This window comes from Somniosus microcephalus, chromosome 4 (assembly GCF_052327205.1).
Source record: "Somniosus microcephalus isolate GS21.2 chromosome 4, FLI_Smic_1.0, whole genome shotgun sequence".
Taxonomy (NCBI): Eukaryota; Metazoa; Chordata; class Chondrichthyes; order Squaliformes; family Somniosidae; genus Somniosus; species Somniosus microcephalus.
Window position 1 is genome coordinate 316,110,440 of NC_140990.1, and position 18,329 is coordinate 316,128,768.

Here is an 18,329-nt window from a genome sequence, read left to right on the forward strand (position 1 = left end):
CCTCTGGTTACCAACCCTCCTGCCACTGGAAACAATTTCTCCTTATCTACTCTACCTAAACCCTTCATTATTTTGAACACCTCTATTAAATCTCCCCTTAACCTTCTCTGCTCTAAGGAGAACAATCCCAGCTTCTCCAGATAACTGAATTCCCTCATTCCTGGTTCCATTCCGGTAAATCTCCGCTGCACCCTCTCCAAGGCCTTGAGATCGTTCCTGAAGTGCGGTGCCCAGAATTGGTCACAATACTCCAGCTGGGGCCTGGCCAGCGGTTTATAAAGGTTTACCGTAACTTCCTTGCTTTTGTACTCTATGGCCGCAAATTTAATAGCGCTCAGGGGGCGGGTTTGGAGGCGGGTCCGCTGTAAAAATCCACTATCAACCCGCCTCCACGCGAGTCTCCCAGGTGTCGGGTCTGTCAGCGCAGAACTGACCCGATACCAAGCGGTGGGGGATAAAATTCAGCTCGTTAAATGGCTTGTTAAGAGCCAATTTAAGACTATTTTGAGACATACTTCTAATTTTACCTTCTCCCCCATGGGTTGCCTGCTGTTCGGGGAACACACCAGCTCAACATGCCGTGTTTTGAGTCTGCTATGATGTTTGTGAAAAGCTGACAGTGGTGTAAAGGATGCCATGTTGCAGATGGTGAGTTTCAGTGCACAGAAAATGTTGGTTACTGCATTTTTAATACATATAGAGATTCCTTTAGCTTACAAGTTTTTAGATCCAACTGTATGTCCAGTGCCACTTCATTGGGAGAACCTCCCTCACCATTGTCAGATCGCTTCTGTCATCTCGCCTGCAGCTGCCATCTATTGCAGCAACATCGGAGCCAATGAAACAATCAGACCTTGGTCCTCCGAATCCTTCCACGATCAGCCCCACCACCAACATCACCAACCTTCTCCGCCATCGGTGGCACAGTGGTTAGCACTGTTGCCTCACAGCGCCAGGGACCCGGGTTCGAATCCGGCCTCGGGTGACTGTCTGTGTGGAGTTTGCACATTCTCCCCGTGTTTGCGTGGGTTTTCTCCGGGTGCTCCGGTTTCCTCCCACAGTCCAAAAATGTGCAGGTTAGGTTGATTGGCCATGATAAATTGACCCTTAGTGTTAGGGGGATTAAAATATGTGGGGTTACGGGGATCGGGTGGGATATGTGTCGGTGCAGGCTCGATGGGCCGAAATAGCCTCTATCTGCACTGTGGGGTTTCTGTGATTCTGTGATCACCTGATGCTGCACTGGACACAGGGCATCAGCCCTTGACAACATTGCTGCCCGGGAGGCCGGCGATGGCATCACCATGGCCAGATTTTCTTCACTTGACGCTGTAAACCCTGGCTGCCACATGATGCGCCAGGTTGACAGCATCCCATACCCGCACCGTGAAGCATCCCTTTAATGTCCAAACCATTCCATGCACACATATCGGGGTGGGGCGGTGGAATTATGTCTGAACAATCACTGGAACTCAGTAAGACACTTCTCAAGGTGCACTCAGATCTGTCCAATAAGGGGCACTTTTTGAAAAAGAGATTTCACTGGTTAACACATTACCAGAAACTTCACATGGACATTGGCTAAACCTCTCAAGTGCCCACCCTTGTGTATTGTTAGTTGGTGTGCTTGCAGTAAGATGAGGGTGAGTGTGAGGTGTGGCGAGTGAGATGGGGAAGTGATAAAGTAGCTAGGGCGGGTTGGGTGGAGGTGCAAGGTAAGTTGGTATCCTGGGGAGGTCTCTTCCGCCCTTGGAAGGGAAAAGAACCTCCCTGCATGCTGTGACTCCCTCCATCAGCATATTGGGTGCAAGCGTCCACCTTTGTGCAGTGCTTGTCAGTGTTTGCAGCTCCTCAATGCTGTCAAACACTGACAGAACTGTCAAACTCCATGTGGACATGGTCCCTTTAAGGAAACCGGCTGAAGACGCGTCATCAAATGACGTCATCAGACCCGCTTCCTGTCCATTGGCTGGTAAGCCCCGCAGGCTTAACAAGGCCAATCAAGGGAAAATCACATTTAGAGAGCGGAGGCAGGCGGGAGCAGGACTGGACCCCGGAAACCAGCTCTCCCGCCCCCATCCCACCTCCTCCGTTAAATTCACGGCCTATGACTATTTATAAAACCTAGAATCCCATAAGCTTTGTTTTAAAAACAGCCTTCTCAACTGGTCCCGCCCCCTTCAAAGATCGGTTTATGTACACCCCTAGGTCTCTCTGTTCCTGCGCCCCCTTTAAAATAAGACCATTTTGTTTATATTGACGTTGGTCTGCTGGAAGAGGTTCAACTCAATGTGATGAAGGCCCCTTTCTCAATCCATTTGTCATAGTAAGTGGTTAGTGCCCCGTTATCCCCTCCCTCCACCTCCAGGAGGCGATAACAGGAGGCGCAAAGGTACCCAATTTCTCCCCCTAACTTTTTTTTAATGTTTAGAGAGACCAAAACAAAGATTGGGGCTCTCACATGGGGAAAGGGCAAAACGTGAAATAAAGATGGACAAACTTACACAAATTTTTTTTTTTTTTACTTTGAAAAGTTTCTTAAAATTTTTTAATTTTAATTAAAATGGACAAATTTCACACTGCGCAACATTTTAATTAGTTTTCCCAGCCCATAAACCTTTGTTTTAGCAGTAATAAGGCTGTTAAAACCCCAGTTACACCCAATCCCTTTGGGTCTGACTTTCAGTGGGGAATTTAACAGCGTGATCACTGCGGAAGAGCCGAAGCTTGCGTCAGTTTCAACGATTTGCGAGATTTCACTGATCGCCGGCTCGGGGGGGACACACAGCGCAGCCAGTTTCGGAGCGGTCATTAACAGACCGCAACTCTGGGGGATTTTTGCACCCGTGCCAGATCCCGAAGTTGCGGTCAGTTTCAAAGGCGGAATGAACGTTGCCAGTCCTCCGTTATCCCGACCGCAAATTCCGTGCCATGCTATAAATATTTATCAGTGCCTTTGGTAGTGTTCCAGAAGGAAAAGACAGAAGAAGTCAAGACAAGGACGCCGAGTTCGGAAGCAACACAAGATTGTCCATCTGTAGTTTATTCAAGAACATTCTGCGGAGCTCCGTGCAGTCATTGTTCCGTTGTAGATAACCCCAGAGAACTCCAACTGCAATTCAGTCCCACTGCATTAGATGAATCTTGATGTTGGGAATCGGCGGGACAGTTCCTCGGCACTGCTCCCGTTGCGCTGACGTAACTTTGCCGTAAGTGCAGCAGGAACCCCGCCTACCTGCAAAGAGCGGCTCGGAGGAAGTTTACGGCCATACATTTTACTCCAGGTAAACTCTCCTCTCATCATAGAATCTTACAGCAAAGGAGGAGACCATTTGGCCCATCGTTCCTTGAAAGCGCAATCCCCTGCTCTTTCCCCGTAGCCCTGGAAATTTCTCCTTTGCAAGTATTTATCCAATTCCCTTTTAAAAGTTACTATTGAATCTGCTTCCACCGCCCTTTCAGGCAACGCGTTCCAGATCACAACAGCTTGCTGTGTAAAATATTTCTTCTCATCTCCCCTCTGGTTCTTTTGCCTATTATCTTAAATCTGTCTCCTCTGGTCACCGACCCTCCTGCCAGTGGAAACAGTTTCTTCTCATTTACTCTTCATGATTTTGAACACCACTATTGAATCTTCTCCAAACCTTCTCAATTCTAAGGAGGGCAACCCCAGTTTCTCCAGTCTCTCCATGTGACTGAAACCCCCCCATCCCTGGTCCCAGTCTAGTAAATCTCCTCTTTAGCCCCCGATCCTCTTGCCCCTTCCCCTTCCCCTTTTCTCTCCAGGTGTCTCCCCCTCCGGTTCTACGATGGTTGCTCTCTGGAAACTTGGCCAAGCGCCCATTCTCCATACACAAGCCAAGGCAGTGAATAGCGTCTGTTGGACTCTGGGGAGATAGCACAGCCCCCTCCACGCGCCCCCAACCACCCCACCCCAACCACCCGCTCTTCCGCCTTTCCCACAAGCCTAATCCTCACCCTCACCCAACTTTCCATCATAGAAACATAGAAGATAGGAGCAGGAGTAGGCCATTCAGCCCCTCGAGCCTGCTCCGCCATTCAATGCGATCATGGCTGATCATCCAAACTCAGTACCCTGTCCCTGCTTTCTCCCCATATCCCTTGATCCCTTTAGCCTTAAGAAATATATCTAACTCCTTCTTGAATATATTTAATGAATTGGCCTCAACTGTCTTCTGTGGTAGAGAATTCCACAGGTTCACCACTCTCTGGGTGAAGAAATTCCTCCTCATCTCAGTCCTAAATGGCTTACCCCTTATCCTTAGACTGTGACCCCTGGTTCTGGACTCCCCGCCATCGGGAACAGCCTTCCTGCATCTAGTCTGTCTAGTCCTGTTAGAATTTTATAAGTTTCAATGAGATCCCCTCTCATTCTTCTAAACTCCAGCGAGTATAAGCCTAATCGACCCAATCTCTCCTCATACGTCATTCCTGCCATCCCAGGTATCAGTGGGGCCCAGGAGCAGGAATCTCTGGTTGGTTTTATGGCCAAAGTCCCCCCACTTCCCCCAGCCCAGAGGTGGTGAGGACAACTGTAGGGTCACCCTGGTTGAGTGAAGTCAACAACACTTCTTCCTAAAGAGGAACAGAACTGTATTAAATGAGATCCCACTGTATTCCAAAGGATCAAGCGTAAACCAGGAGGTGGAAACATTAGGAACGGACTAAAACCTCAAGAGGCCACAGAGCAGCCAGTCCTAAATGGTTCAGTAGGGGTTGCTAAGCTTGTAGAAGTAAGCTCCCTAGCTCTGTAACCTCCTCCAGCCCTACAACCCCCCCAAGAGATCTCTGCACTCCTCCAATTCTGGCATCTTGCACATCCCCGATTTTAATCGCTCCACCACTGGCGGCTGTGCCTTCAGCTGCCGGGGCCCTAAGCTCTGGAAATCCCTCCCTAAACCTCTTCACCTCTCCCTCCTCCTTTAAGACACACCTTAAAACCTACCACTTCTGACTCGGAGACGAGAGTGCTGCCCACTGAGCCACAGCTGACACTGATGATAAAGAGTTCAGTAGACTAGAGGGTGTCATCAGATCCTTTCAGTCTCCTAAAATTCTAGACATTACAGGGTGTAATTAGTTCCTGTAATAATCCAGAATTGTGTACATTACAGAGGATAACCAGATGGTGTAATCAGAACTTGTAATAAGCCAGAACTCTATTTTACAACCTTCAGCTGCCGAGGCCCCAAGCTCTGAATTCCCTCCCTAAACCTCTCTCTCCTCCTTTAAGATGCTCCTTAAAACCTACCTCTTTGACCAAGCTTTTGGTCGCACGTCCTAATACCTCCTTATGTGGTTCAGTATCAAATTTTCGTCTAATTTACGCTCCTGTGAAGCGCCTCGGGATGTTTTGCTACGTTAAAGGCGCTATATAAATGCAAGTTGTTGTATCACACGAAGATTCTATAAGATGCGACTGGGTACAAGTTCCAACCATATATTTACAACGTATGAATTTACAATGTACACGTCAGACCGTACATTTTTTTGAAGGGGGGGCTTATACATAAACCCTGACAATAGACAGAAGCAGCAATGACCCTCCACTCCCCCCTCTTCAATGCAGCATAGACAAAAATTCAACACAGAACAATTCACTAAATAGCGTGCAAGAAACATTGTACACGTGGTGCATTGTTTTTCTTAAATGGCTAAACCATTTCCATAAACCCAGTGAACTTTGCTACAGTTCTCAAGTACAAGTGCTCCTGCATAAAACATAGACAAAAAAAAACAAGGTATTAGTAAACGTTAAGATCCCGATCGCACAGCCGTCGCTCGCGCACCATCTCAAAAGGGCCGCGTCTGTGTCGGTTTCCACACAAGTTAAACGGTCCCGATTTTAACTCCAGGCAGATTCCCTGCTCGGGCCGGAGTTAAAATGACACAGTTGGGTCTCAATGACGTCATCGGGCCACAGCATGCGTATGTATGGCTGACTCCTGCTAAAATGTTTATATGTTTCTATAAAAAGAAATCAGTATTTGTAGGGAAATGGTGTTAGGGAAATTGATGGGATTGAAGGCTGATAAATCCCCAGGGCCTGATAATCTACATCCTAGGGTACTTAAGGAAGTGGCTATAAAAAATGTAGATGCATTGCTGGTCATCTTCCAAAATTCTATAGACTCTGTAACGGTTCCCATGGATTGGAGGGTAGCTAATGTAACCCCACAATTTAAAAAAGGTGGTAGAGAGAAAACGAGGAATTATAGACTGGTAAGCCTGACATCGGTAGTGGGGAAAATGCTAGAGTCCATTATAAAAGATGTAATAGCAGAGCACTTGGAAAACAGCGACAGGATCGGACAAAGTCAACATGGATTTACAAAAGGTAAATCATGCTTGACTAATCTACTGGAATTTTTTGAGGATGTGACTGGTAGAATAGATAAGGCAGAACCAGTGGATGTGGTGTATTTGGACTTTCAGAAGGCTTTCGATAAGGTCCCGCATAAGAGATTAGCGTGCAAAGTTAATGCACATGGGATTGGGGGTAAGGTACTGACTTGGATAGAGAACTGGTTGGCAGACAGGAAGCAAAGAGTTGGAATAAATGGGTCTTTTTCTGAGTGGCAGGCAGTGACTAGTGGGGTACCGCAGGGATCGGTGCTAGGACCCCAACTATTCACAATATATATTAATGATCTAGACGAGGGAACTAGATGTAATATCTTCAGGTTTGCAGACAACACAAAGCTGGGTGGGCATGTGTGCTGTGAGGAGGATGCAGAGAAACTCCAGTATGATTTGGACAGGTTGGGTGATTATACTGCATCTGCCATGCATCTGCCCAATGTAGATAAATGCGAGGTTATCCACTTTGGTGGCAAAAACAGAAAGGCAGATTATTATCTGAACGGCAATAGATTTGGAAAAGGGGAAGTGTAACGAGACCTGGGTGTCCTTGTGCACCAGTCGCTGAAGGTAAGCATGCAGGTGCAGCAGGCGGTTAAGAAGGCAAATGGTATGTTGGCCTTCATAGCGAGAGGATTCGAGTACAGGAGCAAGGATGTCTTGCTGCAATTGTACAGAGCCTTGGTGAGACCACACCTTGAGTATGGTGTGCAGTTTTGGTCGCCTTATCTGAGGAAGGATATTCTTGCCATGGAGGGAGTGCAGCGAAGATTCACCAGACTGATACCTGGGATGGCAGGAATGACGTATGAAGAGAGATTGGGTCGATTAGGGTTATATTCACTAGAGTTTAGAAGAATGAGAGGGGACCTCACTGAAACTTATAAAATTGTAACAGGACTAGACAGACTAGATGCAGGAAGGATGTTCCCGATGGCAGGAGAGTCTAGAACCAGGGGTCACAGGCTAAGGATAAGGGGTAAGCCATTTAGGACAGAGATGAGGAGGAATTTCTTCACCCAGAGAGTGGTGAACCTGTGGAATTCTCTACCACAGAAGGCAGTTGAGGCCAATTCATTAAATATATTCAAGAAGGAGTTAAATATATTTCTTAAGGCTAAAGGGATCAAGGGATATGGGGAGAAAGCAGGGACAGGGTACGGAATTTGGATGATCAGCCATGATCTCATTAAATGGCGGAGCAGGCTCGAGGGGCCGAATGGCCGACTCCTGCTCCTATCATCTATGTTTTTATGTTTGTCGAACATTAGAATTAGGAGCAGGAGTCGGCCATTCAGTCCTTCGAGCCTGCTCCGCCATTCAATAAGATCACGGCTGATCATCGACCTCCAGTCCACCTTCCCGCCCGATCTCCATATCCCTTGATTCCCCTAGAGTCCAAAAATCTATCGCTCTCAGCCTTGAATATACTCAACAATTCAGCCTCCACAGCCCTCTGGGGCAGAGAATTCTGAAGATTCACAACCCTATGAGTGAAGAAATTCCTCCTCATCTCAGTCTTAAATGGCCGACCCCTTATCCTGAGACTATGCCCCGAGTTCTGGACTCTCCAGCTAGGGGGAAACCGCCTCTCAGCATCTACCCGGTCAATCCCCCCCAGAATCTTGTACGTTTCAAAGAAGGACCCTGTTGGCTCTGGGCGCGAGTCCTCACTGCCTGCTCAGGGGAGCAGGTTAAAATTGCAGACGTTGCGATTGTGGCAGCCTTCGGACGGGTTAGGAGCCAGGGCGATTTTAACCGCCCGCCCGCCGGGTTGCCGCTGAGCGAGTGGGGTTAAAATCCCCCTCCCACCACGGTTTCTTTCCAATCCGAGCAACAGGGAACAAACGACCTGAAATAAAACCGAGCCAAACAGACAAGTGACAGTGATTGCAGGCCAGCTGCAGCACATCGTGGCAATGAGTCAGGTGACCGGCGCAGCAAGCAAGAGATTAAATACAACGACGACGATTTAAAAAAAAATTTAAAAACGTGAGCATTACCTGCAGGAACAGAACTGTGGCTAGTCAGCCCGAATAAGCCTGGAAGTCTGCGTCTGGTAAAAAGAGAGAGAGAGACAAAGAGCAAGAGAAGCGATGGTTCCAAACTGCCACTCGTTAAAGCGGTGCATTTTACAAAAAAGTTGCTATGATTTGGCACATCGGTTGGTGTAGTGGCGTGGGTTAATAACGTAAAGCAGCGTCAAGTGTAGGCCGAAACCATCCCCGTAGATTTATACAAACACACACAGGTGAGTAATGGGAAGGAAAATTACCCCCCCGCCCCATGCTAAGACACAACACCTTCTCTACCCACTAAGCATCCTCCATGCTGAGGAGTAAAGGGGTCGGAACATTAGGAACAGGAGTACGCCATTCAACTAGATCACGGCTGCCCTGTACCTTCACTCCATTTACCCGTCCTATTCGCTTGATGCTCTTGCCTAACAACAATCAATCGCAATCTTAAAAGCTCCTATTGTCCCAAGGCATCCACAGCCTTTAGGGGGAAAGAGAGTTCCAGATTTCTCCTACCCTTTGAGTAATATAGTTACGCAAGCTCCACTTTTGAGATTATGTACCATTGTTCTTGATTCCCGAGTAAAGCTCCCTCTACACTGTCCCATCAAACACTCCCAGGGCAGGTACAGCACAGGTTAGATACAGAGTAAAGCTCCCTCTACACTGTCCCATCAAACACTCCCAGGGCAGGTACAGCACAGGTTAGATACAGAGTAAAGCTCCCTCTACACTGTCCCATCAAACACTCCCAGGGCAGGTACAGCATGGGTTAGATACAGAGTAAAGCTACCTCTACACTGTCCCATCAAACACTCCCAGGGCAGGTACAGCACAGGTTAGATACAGAGTAAACTCCCTCTACACTGTCCCATCAAACACTCCCAGGGCAGGTACAGCACAGGTTAGATACAGGGTAAAGCTCCCTCTACACTGTCCCATCAAACACGCCCAGGGCAGGTACAGCATGGGTTAGATACAGAGCAAAGCTCCCTCTACACTGTCCCATCAAACACTCCCAGGGCAGGTACAGCACAGGTTAGATACAGAGTAAAGCTCCCGCTACACTGTCCCGTCAAACACTCCCAGGGCAGGTACAGCACAGGTTAGATACAGAGTAAAGCTCCCGCTACACTGTCCCGTCAAACACTCCAAGGGCAGGTACAGCACAGGTTAGATACAGAGTAAAGCTCCCTCTACACTGTCCCGTCAAACATTCCCAGGGCAGGTACAGCACAGGTTAGATACAGAGTAAAGCTCCCTCTACACTGTCCCGTCAAACACTCCCAGGGCAGGTACAGCACGGGTTAGATACAGAGTAAAGCTCCCTCTACACTGCCCCATCAAACACTACCAGGGCAGGTACAGCATGGGTTAGAGACAGAGTAAAGCTCCCTCTACACTGCCCCATCAAACACTCCCAGGGCAGGTACAGCATGGGTTAGAGACAGAGTAAAGCTCCCTCTACACTGTCCCATCAAACACTCCCAGGGCAGGTACAGCACGGGTTAGATGCAGAGTAAACTCCCTCTACACTGCCCCATCAAACACTCCCAGGGCAGGTACAGCATGGGTTAGATACAGAGTAAAGCTCCCTCTACACTGCCCCATCAAACACTCCCAGGGCAGGTACAGCATAGGTTAGAGACAGAGTAAAGCTCCCTCTACACTGTCCCATCAAACACTCCCAGGGCAGGTACAGCACAGGTTAGATACAGAGTAAAGCAGCACAAAACTTAGATCAAGAAGACAGTGTTATCACTGACTGCAATCAAAGAGACCCTGAAAGAGAGTAGCAATGGCCCGTCAATCCCATTTACTTTCACCCTTGTGTACATTTATGAACTGTTCCTCCAGCTCCTATACTGGGGTTGGGGGACGGGGGAAAGGGGCAACGTCAATCGCACCAGCTACCAATCAGCACCGACAGAGCTCAGCAGATGAGGCATTTCCAGCCCCTCTTTTTCTTCGCTGGCTGCCCCTCTGTAGAAGCCTTGGCCACGCTCGCCGCCTCTGCCCCGCGCCCGCCGACGTCTGTGGGCTTGCTTGTGCCGTCAGCGGGCTTAGCGGCCCCATGCGCCGGGTTGGCTTTCACACTCCTCACTACCCCGCCCGGCCTCTCCCCGTCCATGGGCGCTACCCCCGCCATCTCCGCCTCTGCCGTCTTTCCGCCAACGGCCCGCCTCTTCCCCTGCCCACCGCGCCCACCTGCTCCGTGCCCATGGGCCTCCATCTCGGAGAGGCTGTAGGCCATGGCCAGCTGCAAGTCCTCGTCATCCTCCTCGTCCTCATAGCCGTAGGGCGACAGCTGGGCGTGCGTGGTTCGCGAGGGCTCCCGCTGAAGGTCCAGCTGCTCCCGCCGGCTCAGCTCCAAGGCGAGGGCCACCTGGTCTTCTGCACCTGGATGGGATGGACTGACAGTTAATAGCAACCACCTGTAGGCCAAGGCCCCACCCACCGGCCATGAGGCCCAGGCCACGAGGCCACACCCACCAACCACGAGGCCCCGTCCACACAACCCACCCAGATGCCACGAGGCCCCGCCCACATGCCATGAGGCCCCACCCACAGCTACGCCCATGGGCCATGATGCCCCGCCCACATGCCCCGAGGCCACGCCCACAGCCGTGCCCATGAGCCATGTGGCCCCGCCCACGTCCCGAGGTCCCGCCCACATGCCCCGAGGCCCCACCCACAGGCTATGTGGCCCCAGGCCATGTCCTCGCCCACATGCCCCAAGTCTCTGACCACAGGCCGCACCCGCAGGCCCTGAACCGTGTACAAAAGTCCCGCTCACCCGCCCCAAGAAAGATGTTCGCATAGATCCTGGCAGGAGGGTCGGTAACAGATTTGTCCAGAAACCAGAGGACACAGATTTAAGGGGGAGATGAGAAGAAATATTTTTGCACAGCGAGTTGTGACAATCTGGAATGCGCTGCCTGAAAGGGCAGTGAAAGTAGATTCAACAGCAACTTTCAAAAGTGAATTGGATAAATACATTGCAGGGCTGTGGGGAAAGAGCAGGGGGGAGTGGGACTAATTGGAAAGCTCTGCCAGAGAGCCGGCACAGGCACGATGGGCCGAATGGCCTCCTCCTGTGAGGTTTCTGCAGCACAGCAATGCAGTTCCCAGGGCAGTGGGTTATGGGTTTGGAGGCATCATTCCCCACTTGACAGGTACCCCAATTTCAGTCCCATCATTGTGGGGAGCGGTGAGCATGTTGGGCAAAATTGGGGGGGGGGGGGGGGGGGAAAAGGGTCACTCCAGCACCTGCTGGTGGCAAGCTATGGAGTGCGTTGGGTGGTGTGGGAGAGACTAGCAAACAAGTAGGGCCTGAGCCTAGCACGGCCAGACACTTGGAGAGACTCGGGAGAGCAGCAGGAAGGGAGCAGTAGGAGCAGGAACACTAGAGAAGCAAGGCACATCAGGAAAAAAAAGACTTGCATTTCTGTAGCGCCTTTCACGACCACCGGACGTCCCAAAGCGCTTTACAGCCAATGAAGAACTTTTTTTGGAAGTGTGGTCACTGTTGTAATGTAGGAAACGCAGCAGCCAATTTGCACACAGCAAGCTCCCACAAACAATGTGATAATGATTAGATCATCTGTTTTTTTTTAGTGATGTTGGTTGAGGGATAAATATTGGCCCAGGACACCGGGGAAGAACTCCCCCTGCTCTACTTCAAAATAGTGCCGTGGGATCTTTTACGTCCACCTGAGAGAGCAGACGGGGCCTCGGTTTAACGTCTCATCTGAAAGTCGGCACCTCCGACAGTACAGCACCTCCCTCAGCACTGCACTGGGGGTGTCAGCCTAGATTTTTGTGCTCAAGTCTCTGGAGTGGGACTTGAACCCACGATCTTCTGACTCAGAGGCAAGAGAGTGCTGCCCACTGAGCCACGGCTAACACTGAGGGAGAAAAGAATAGAAGACGGTGCTGATAAGGCGAGATGAGGTAGAAACATAGAATATAGGAGCAGGAGTAGGCCATTCGGCCCCTCGAGCCCGCTCCGCCATTCAATGAGATCATGGCTGATCATCCAAACTCAGTACCCTGTCCCTGCTTTCTCCCCATACCCCTTGATCCCTTTAGCTTTAAGAAATATATCTAACTCCTTCTTGAATATATTTAATGAATTGGCCTCAACTGCCTTCTGTGGTAGAGAATTCCACAGGTTCACCACTCTCTGGGTGAAGAAATTCCTCCTCATCTCAGTCCTAAATGGCTTACCCCTTATCCTTAGACTGTGACCCCTGGTTCTGGATCCCGGACCATTGGGAACATCCTTCCTGCATCTAGTCTGTCTAGTCCTGTTAGAATTTTATAAGTTTCAATGAGATCCCCTCTCATTCTTCTAAACTCCAGCGAGTATAAGCCCAATCGACCCAATCTCTCCTCATACGTCATTCCTGCCATCCCAGGTATCAGTCTGGTGAATCTTCGCTGCACTCCCTCCATGGCAAGAACACCCTTCCTCAGATAAGGCGACCAAAACTGCACACAATACTCAAGGTGTGGGTGGGAGGAGGATCGTGTGGGAGTGTAAAAACCGTTTCCCTGCTGCAGTCAGCCTCCGGACGGATAGGGGAGAGGAGGGGGACAGAATCAGTCAGCCAGCCCGAACTCCTGCACCTAAACGTTATCTGGCGGCAGAGAAAGTGTGTGAATTGGACTCCAATTCTGGCCTTCTGCGCATCACTGATTTCCTTCACACCATCATTGGCCTTCAGCTGCCTAGGCCCCAAGCTCTGGAATTACCTCCCTAAACCGCCTCGCCGCTCCTCCATAAAACTTACCTGTTCTAATATTGCCTTATGTGGCTCGGTGTCAATTTTTGTTCGATAATCGCTCGTGAAGCATCTTGGGATGTTTTACTATGTTGAAGGCGCTATGTAAATACAAGTTGTTGTTGAGCGACAGGGCAAGACGGGATTAAGCTCAGCTGCGATCGTCACATAGGAATCGCCACTTAAGTGTTATAGGGCAGGATTTTCATTGGGCCGTGGAGGCGGGATTGGAGGCGTGTGGGGGGTTAAAATCCCGAAATCGGGGGGCACGAACACATCCCGCCCCCAACTCGCTTCCATGCCAGTTTCAAAGGAGGCGGATACCCGACCTGTGCTGGGACCCGCCTTCCCGAGGCGGGATGGGGATTAGTGCCAAGTAACTGCCTGTTAACAGGCAGTTTTTAGCCAATTCCCTATTTTTATTCCTGAAGTGTGGGATTCCCAACGGCTCCAAACCACGCCAAGTTAGCGAGGCGGGCCGTCGGGCTGAAGGACTTGGAGGGTTCGAGATGTCCGGTGTTCAGGTGAGTGATGTGTGCATGAGTGAAGAGGTAAGTGTGTTTGGTGTGTCTAAAGTGTTTAAAGAAGTTTAATTACCTTTACACCCTTCCTTCCTTCAGGTCTCGGGAGTCCCTCATCTCACCGGCACAGAAAGCAGAATGGCCGCCAGCTGTCAAAAGTTGCAGCATTCAGCTTTCTGTTCCGGAGAGATCTCTAAATCAGCCTGAGAGGAAGGAATTAACTTGGAGTACAGATTGTCAGTGTTTGACAGCTTCAAAGAGCTGCCAAACGCTGATATTTCATCTGCCAAAAGCTCTTGACAGATGAAATGTCAATCTGTGATGTCACCTGTTGCCGGGTGGCCCGTAATTGGCCTGCTGAGCCCGCTGGGCGGACTCAACAAGGTCAATCAAGTAAAAATCGCGTGGGTTGGCCACAACTCGATGGAGGCGGGACTACAACCCAAAAAGTTGTTGTCACGCCTCCTACACGCCTCCAGTATTAAAATCCAGCCCAAAGAGTCTACAGCCCATTGAGTCCATGCCAGCTCTCTGTAGAGCAATCCAGTCAGTCCCATTCCCCCGCTCTATCCCCGTAGCCCTGCAAGTTTATTTCCCTCAACTCCCCATCCAGTCTCCCCTTGAAAACATTGAGTGTCTCCACTTCCACCACTTCCGTCGGCAGCGAGTTCCAGGTCATCACCACTCGCTGCATAAAAATGTTTTTCCTCATGTCCCCCCTGTATCTCTTGCCCAAAACCCTAAATCTGTGTCCCCCAGTCCTTGTACCATCAACTAGTGGGAACAGCCTTTCCCCATCTAGCCTATCCAAACCCGTCATAATCTTGTACACCTCTATGAAATCACCCCTCAACCTCCTTTGCTCTAATGAAAACAAATCCAGCTTCTCCAACCTGTCCTTGTAGCTAAGATCCCCCATCCCCGGAACCATTCTGGTAAATCTCCTCTGCACCCTCTCGAGGGCCTTCACATCCTTCCTAAAGTGTGGTGACCAGAACTGGATGCAATACTCCAGTTGCGGCCTAACCAGCACTTTATAAAGGTTCAGCATAACTTCTCTACTTTTGTACTCAATACCTCTATTTATGAAGCCCAAGATCCCATATGCTTTGTTAACCACTCTCTCAATATGTCCTGCCACTTTCAGGGACCTATGCACATTAACTCCCAGGTCCCTCTGTCCCTGCACACTCTTTAAAACTGCCATTAAGTGTATATTGCCTCTCCCTGTTCCTTCTGCCAAAATGCATCACCTCACACTTCTCTAATAAATTCCATCTGCCACTTGTCTGCCCATTCTGCTAACTTTTCTATGTCCTGTTGCAGTCGATTGGTATCATCCTCACTGTTTGCCATATCCCCAAGTTTGGTGTCATCAGCAAATTTAGAAATTCTACTCTGTATTCCAATATCCAGCACTGACCCTTGGGGAACACCACTGTCTACAATCCTCCTGTCTGGAAAAACAGCCATTTACCACAACTCGCTGTTTTCTATCCTTAAGTCAATTCCTTATCCAAGCTGCCACTGACCCGCCTATTCCATGAGCCTCAATTTTGTTAACCAGCCTTCTATGTGGTACTTTGTCAAACGCCTTCCGAAAATCCATGTAGACAACATCCATTGCATTCCCTTCATCAATCCTCTCTGTTACTTCATCAATAAATTCAATTACATTAGTCAAACACAATCTGCCTTTTACAAATCCAAGTTGGCTCTCCTTAATTCGCTTAAACGTCTCCAAATGCCCGTTAATGTTTGCTTTGATTATTGTTTCTAAAACTTTACCCACCACTGATGTTAAACTGACCGGCCTGTAGTTACTAGAATTGTCCTTACACCCTTTCTTGAACAATGGTGTCACATTTGCCACTTTCCAATCCTCAGGCACCTCCCCCGCATCTAGGGAAGATTGAAAATGATGGCAAGCCCTTCCGCTATCTTCTCCCCCAATTCCCTTAGCAACTTGGGATGCAAGCCATCTGGACCAGGCGACTTGTCCACTCCAAGCATACCCAGCCATTCTAGTACATCCTGTCTATCAATTTTCACCCCTTCTATTGCTTCTACCTTTTCCACTTCTACCGATATTTTGTCAGCATCCACCTCCTTAGTAAACACCGATACAAAGTACTCATTGAGTATTCTAGCCTTGCCCTGCGCCTCTAAGCATATATCACCTTCTTTGTCCCTAATAGGCCCCACCCCGCCTCTTACTACCCGCTTACTGTTTACATGCCAGTAGAAGATTTTTGAGTTCCCTTTTATGTTAACTGCCATTCTACTCTCATATTCTCTCTTTGCCAATCTTATTTTCATCTTCACTTCCCCTCTCAACTTATTGTATTTGGTCTGGTTCTCCCTTGAACAATTCACCTGACATGCATCATACACCCTCTTTTTTGTTTCATCATCTTCTCTATCTCCCTCGTCATCCAAGGAGCCCTTGCTTTGGTTCCCTTACCCTTCCCTCTTGTTGGAATGTACCTAGCCTGTACTTGGAACAGCTCCTCCTTAAAGATCACCCATTGTTCCATTACAGTTTTTCATGTCAGTCTTTGGTTCCATTTTTCCCTGATTAGATCCTTTTGCATCCCATTGAAGTTAGCCCTATTCCAGTTTAGAAGTTCCACTCTGGATTGTTCCTTGCTCCTCTCCATTGCTAATCTAAATCTTATGATACGATGATCACTCGTACCCAAGTGTTCTCCCACAGACACTTGGTTGACCTGGCCCAGCTCATTCCCCGGCACCAGATCCAGCAATGCCTCCTTCCTAGTTGGGCCAAGAACATACTGGTCAAGGAAATTCTCTTTAATACATTTCAGAAATTCCTCCCCCTCCTTTCCCTTTACCCTAGCATTATCCCAATCAATATTTGGGTAATTAAAGTCCCCCAATATCACCACTCTATAGCTCTTGCATATCTCTGCGATTTCCCTGCAGATTTGCTCCTCTACCTCCCTCTCACTATTTGGAGGCCTATAGAATACCCCCCATAGTGTGATCAGACCCATTCTGCTCCTCTAACCAAATGGATTCTGTCCTTTTCCCCTCAAGAACATCCACCCTTTCCAACACTACAATGTCTTCCTTAATCAGCACTGCCACCCCACCTCCCTTTTTTCCTTAGTACGATAGCAAAATACTGCAGATGTTGGAAATCCGAAATAACAACAGAAAATGCTGGAAAAACTCAGCAAGTCAGGCAACATCCGTGGAGAGAAATTTGAGTTGACGTTTCGGGTTTGACCCTTCTTCAAAACTGGAGAGAAAAGGAACTAGATCGAAGGCAGGGCTGCGATCGGACAAAAGAATAAAAGAACCAAAAGAAGTAAAAGAGATTAGAAGCTAGACGAGATGGTAATAGGCTGTGATTAGGTGTAAAGTGTACTGGCAGGGCAAAAGATAGCTGCCAGGTGTGAGAGAGAAACAAAAGGAAAGGGGGGGGGGGAAAGGAAAGGAGTGGAAAAATATAAGTGAAAATGAAATAGGGGCCAAGGTTATGATCTGAAATTGTTGAACTCGATATTGAGACCGGAAGGCTGCAGACTGCCTAATCGGAAGATGAGGTGCTGTTCCTCGAGTTTACGTTGAGCTTCCGTGGAACAGTACAAGAGGCCAAGGACGGTGAGGTCCGAGTGGGAATGGAGCGGTGAATTGAAATGACAGGCGACCGGAAGCTCGGGGTCACCCTTACGGACTGAACGGAGGTGTTCCGCAAAGCGGTCACCCAATCTGCGTTTGGTCTCCCCAATGTAGAGGAGACCGCATCGTGAGCAGCGAATACAGTATACTAGATTGCGAGAAGTACAAGTAAATCGCTGTTTCACCTGGAAGGGGTGTTTGGGGCCCTGGACAGTGGGGAGGGGGGAGGTATAGGGGCAGGTGTTACATCTCCTCCGCTTGCACGGGAAGGTGCCAGGCGAAGGGGAAGGGCTGTTTGGGGTGATAGAGGAGTGGACTAGGGTGTCCCTTCCCTTCCCTTCCTCGACTTCTCCGTCTCCATCTCTGGGGATAGGTTATCGACCAATATTTACTACAAGCCCACTGACTCCCACAGCTACCTGGACTACACTTCCTCCCACCCCGCTTCCTGTAAGGACTCTATTCCATTCTCCCAGTTTCTCCGCCTCCGCCGTATCTGCTCCGACGATGCCACCTTCCACACCAGTGCTTCAGACATGTCTTCCTTTTTCCGCAACCGAGGATTCCCCTCTACCGTGGTTGACACTGCCCTCGACCGTGTCAGTTCTATCTCCCGCAACTCTGCCCTCACCCCTGCCCCTCCCTCCCGGAACCACGATAGGGTTCCCCTTGTCCTCACCTTTCACCCCACCAGCCTCCACATTCAACGGATCATCCTCCGGCATTTCCGCTACCTCCAGTGATCCCACCACCAAACGTATCTTCCCCTCCCCTCCCCTTTCAGCATTCCGCAGGGACCGCTCTCTCCGAGACACCCTAGTCCACTCCTCTATCACCCCAAACAGCCCTTCCCCTTCGCCTGGCACCTTCCCGTGCAAGCGGAGGAGATGTAACACCTGCCCCTATACCTCCCCCCTCCCCACTGTCCAGGGCCCCAAACACCCCTTCCAGGTGAAACAGCGATTTACTTGTAC

The 18,329-nt window shown here is 49.5% G+C and overlaps 1 protein-coding gene across 5 annotated transcripts in view; it reads right to left on the reverse strand.

The window, feature by feature from the left end:
* Nucleotides 1–3,009: 3,009 nt before the first annotated feature.
* Nucleotides 3,010–18,329, reverse strand: part of dnajb2 (DnaJ heat shock protein family (Hsp40) member B2) — a 76,327-nt gene continuing 61,007 nt past the window's right edge. For 2 of the 5 annotated variants that reach the window (XM_085986777.1, XM_085986776.1), the window contains exon 9: nucleotides 9,310–10,799. In XM_085986777.1, the coding sequence (XP_085842903.1) occupies nucleotides 10,333–10,799 (467 nt within the window). In that variant the 3' untranslated portion in view covers nucleotides 9,310–10,332. Of the gene's footprint in view, nucleotides 3,236–5,445; nucleotides 5,733–8,384; nucleotides 8,438–9,309; nucleotides 10,800–18,329 lie in introns of those variants that run through there. The other 3 variants (XM_085986781.1, XM_085986779.1, XM_085986778.1) reach the window with 3 other exon arrangements.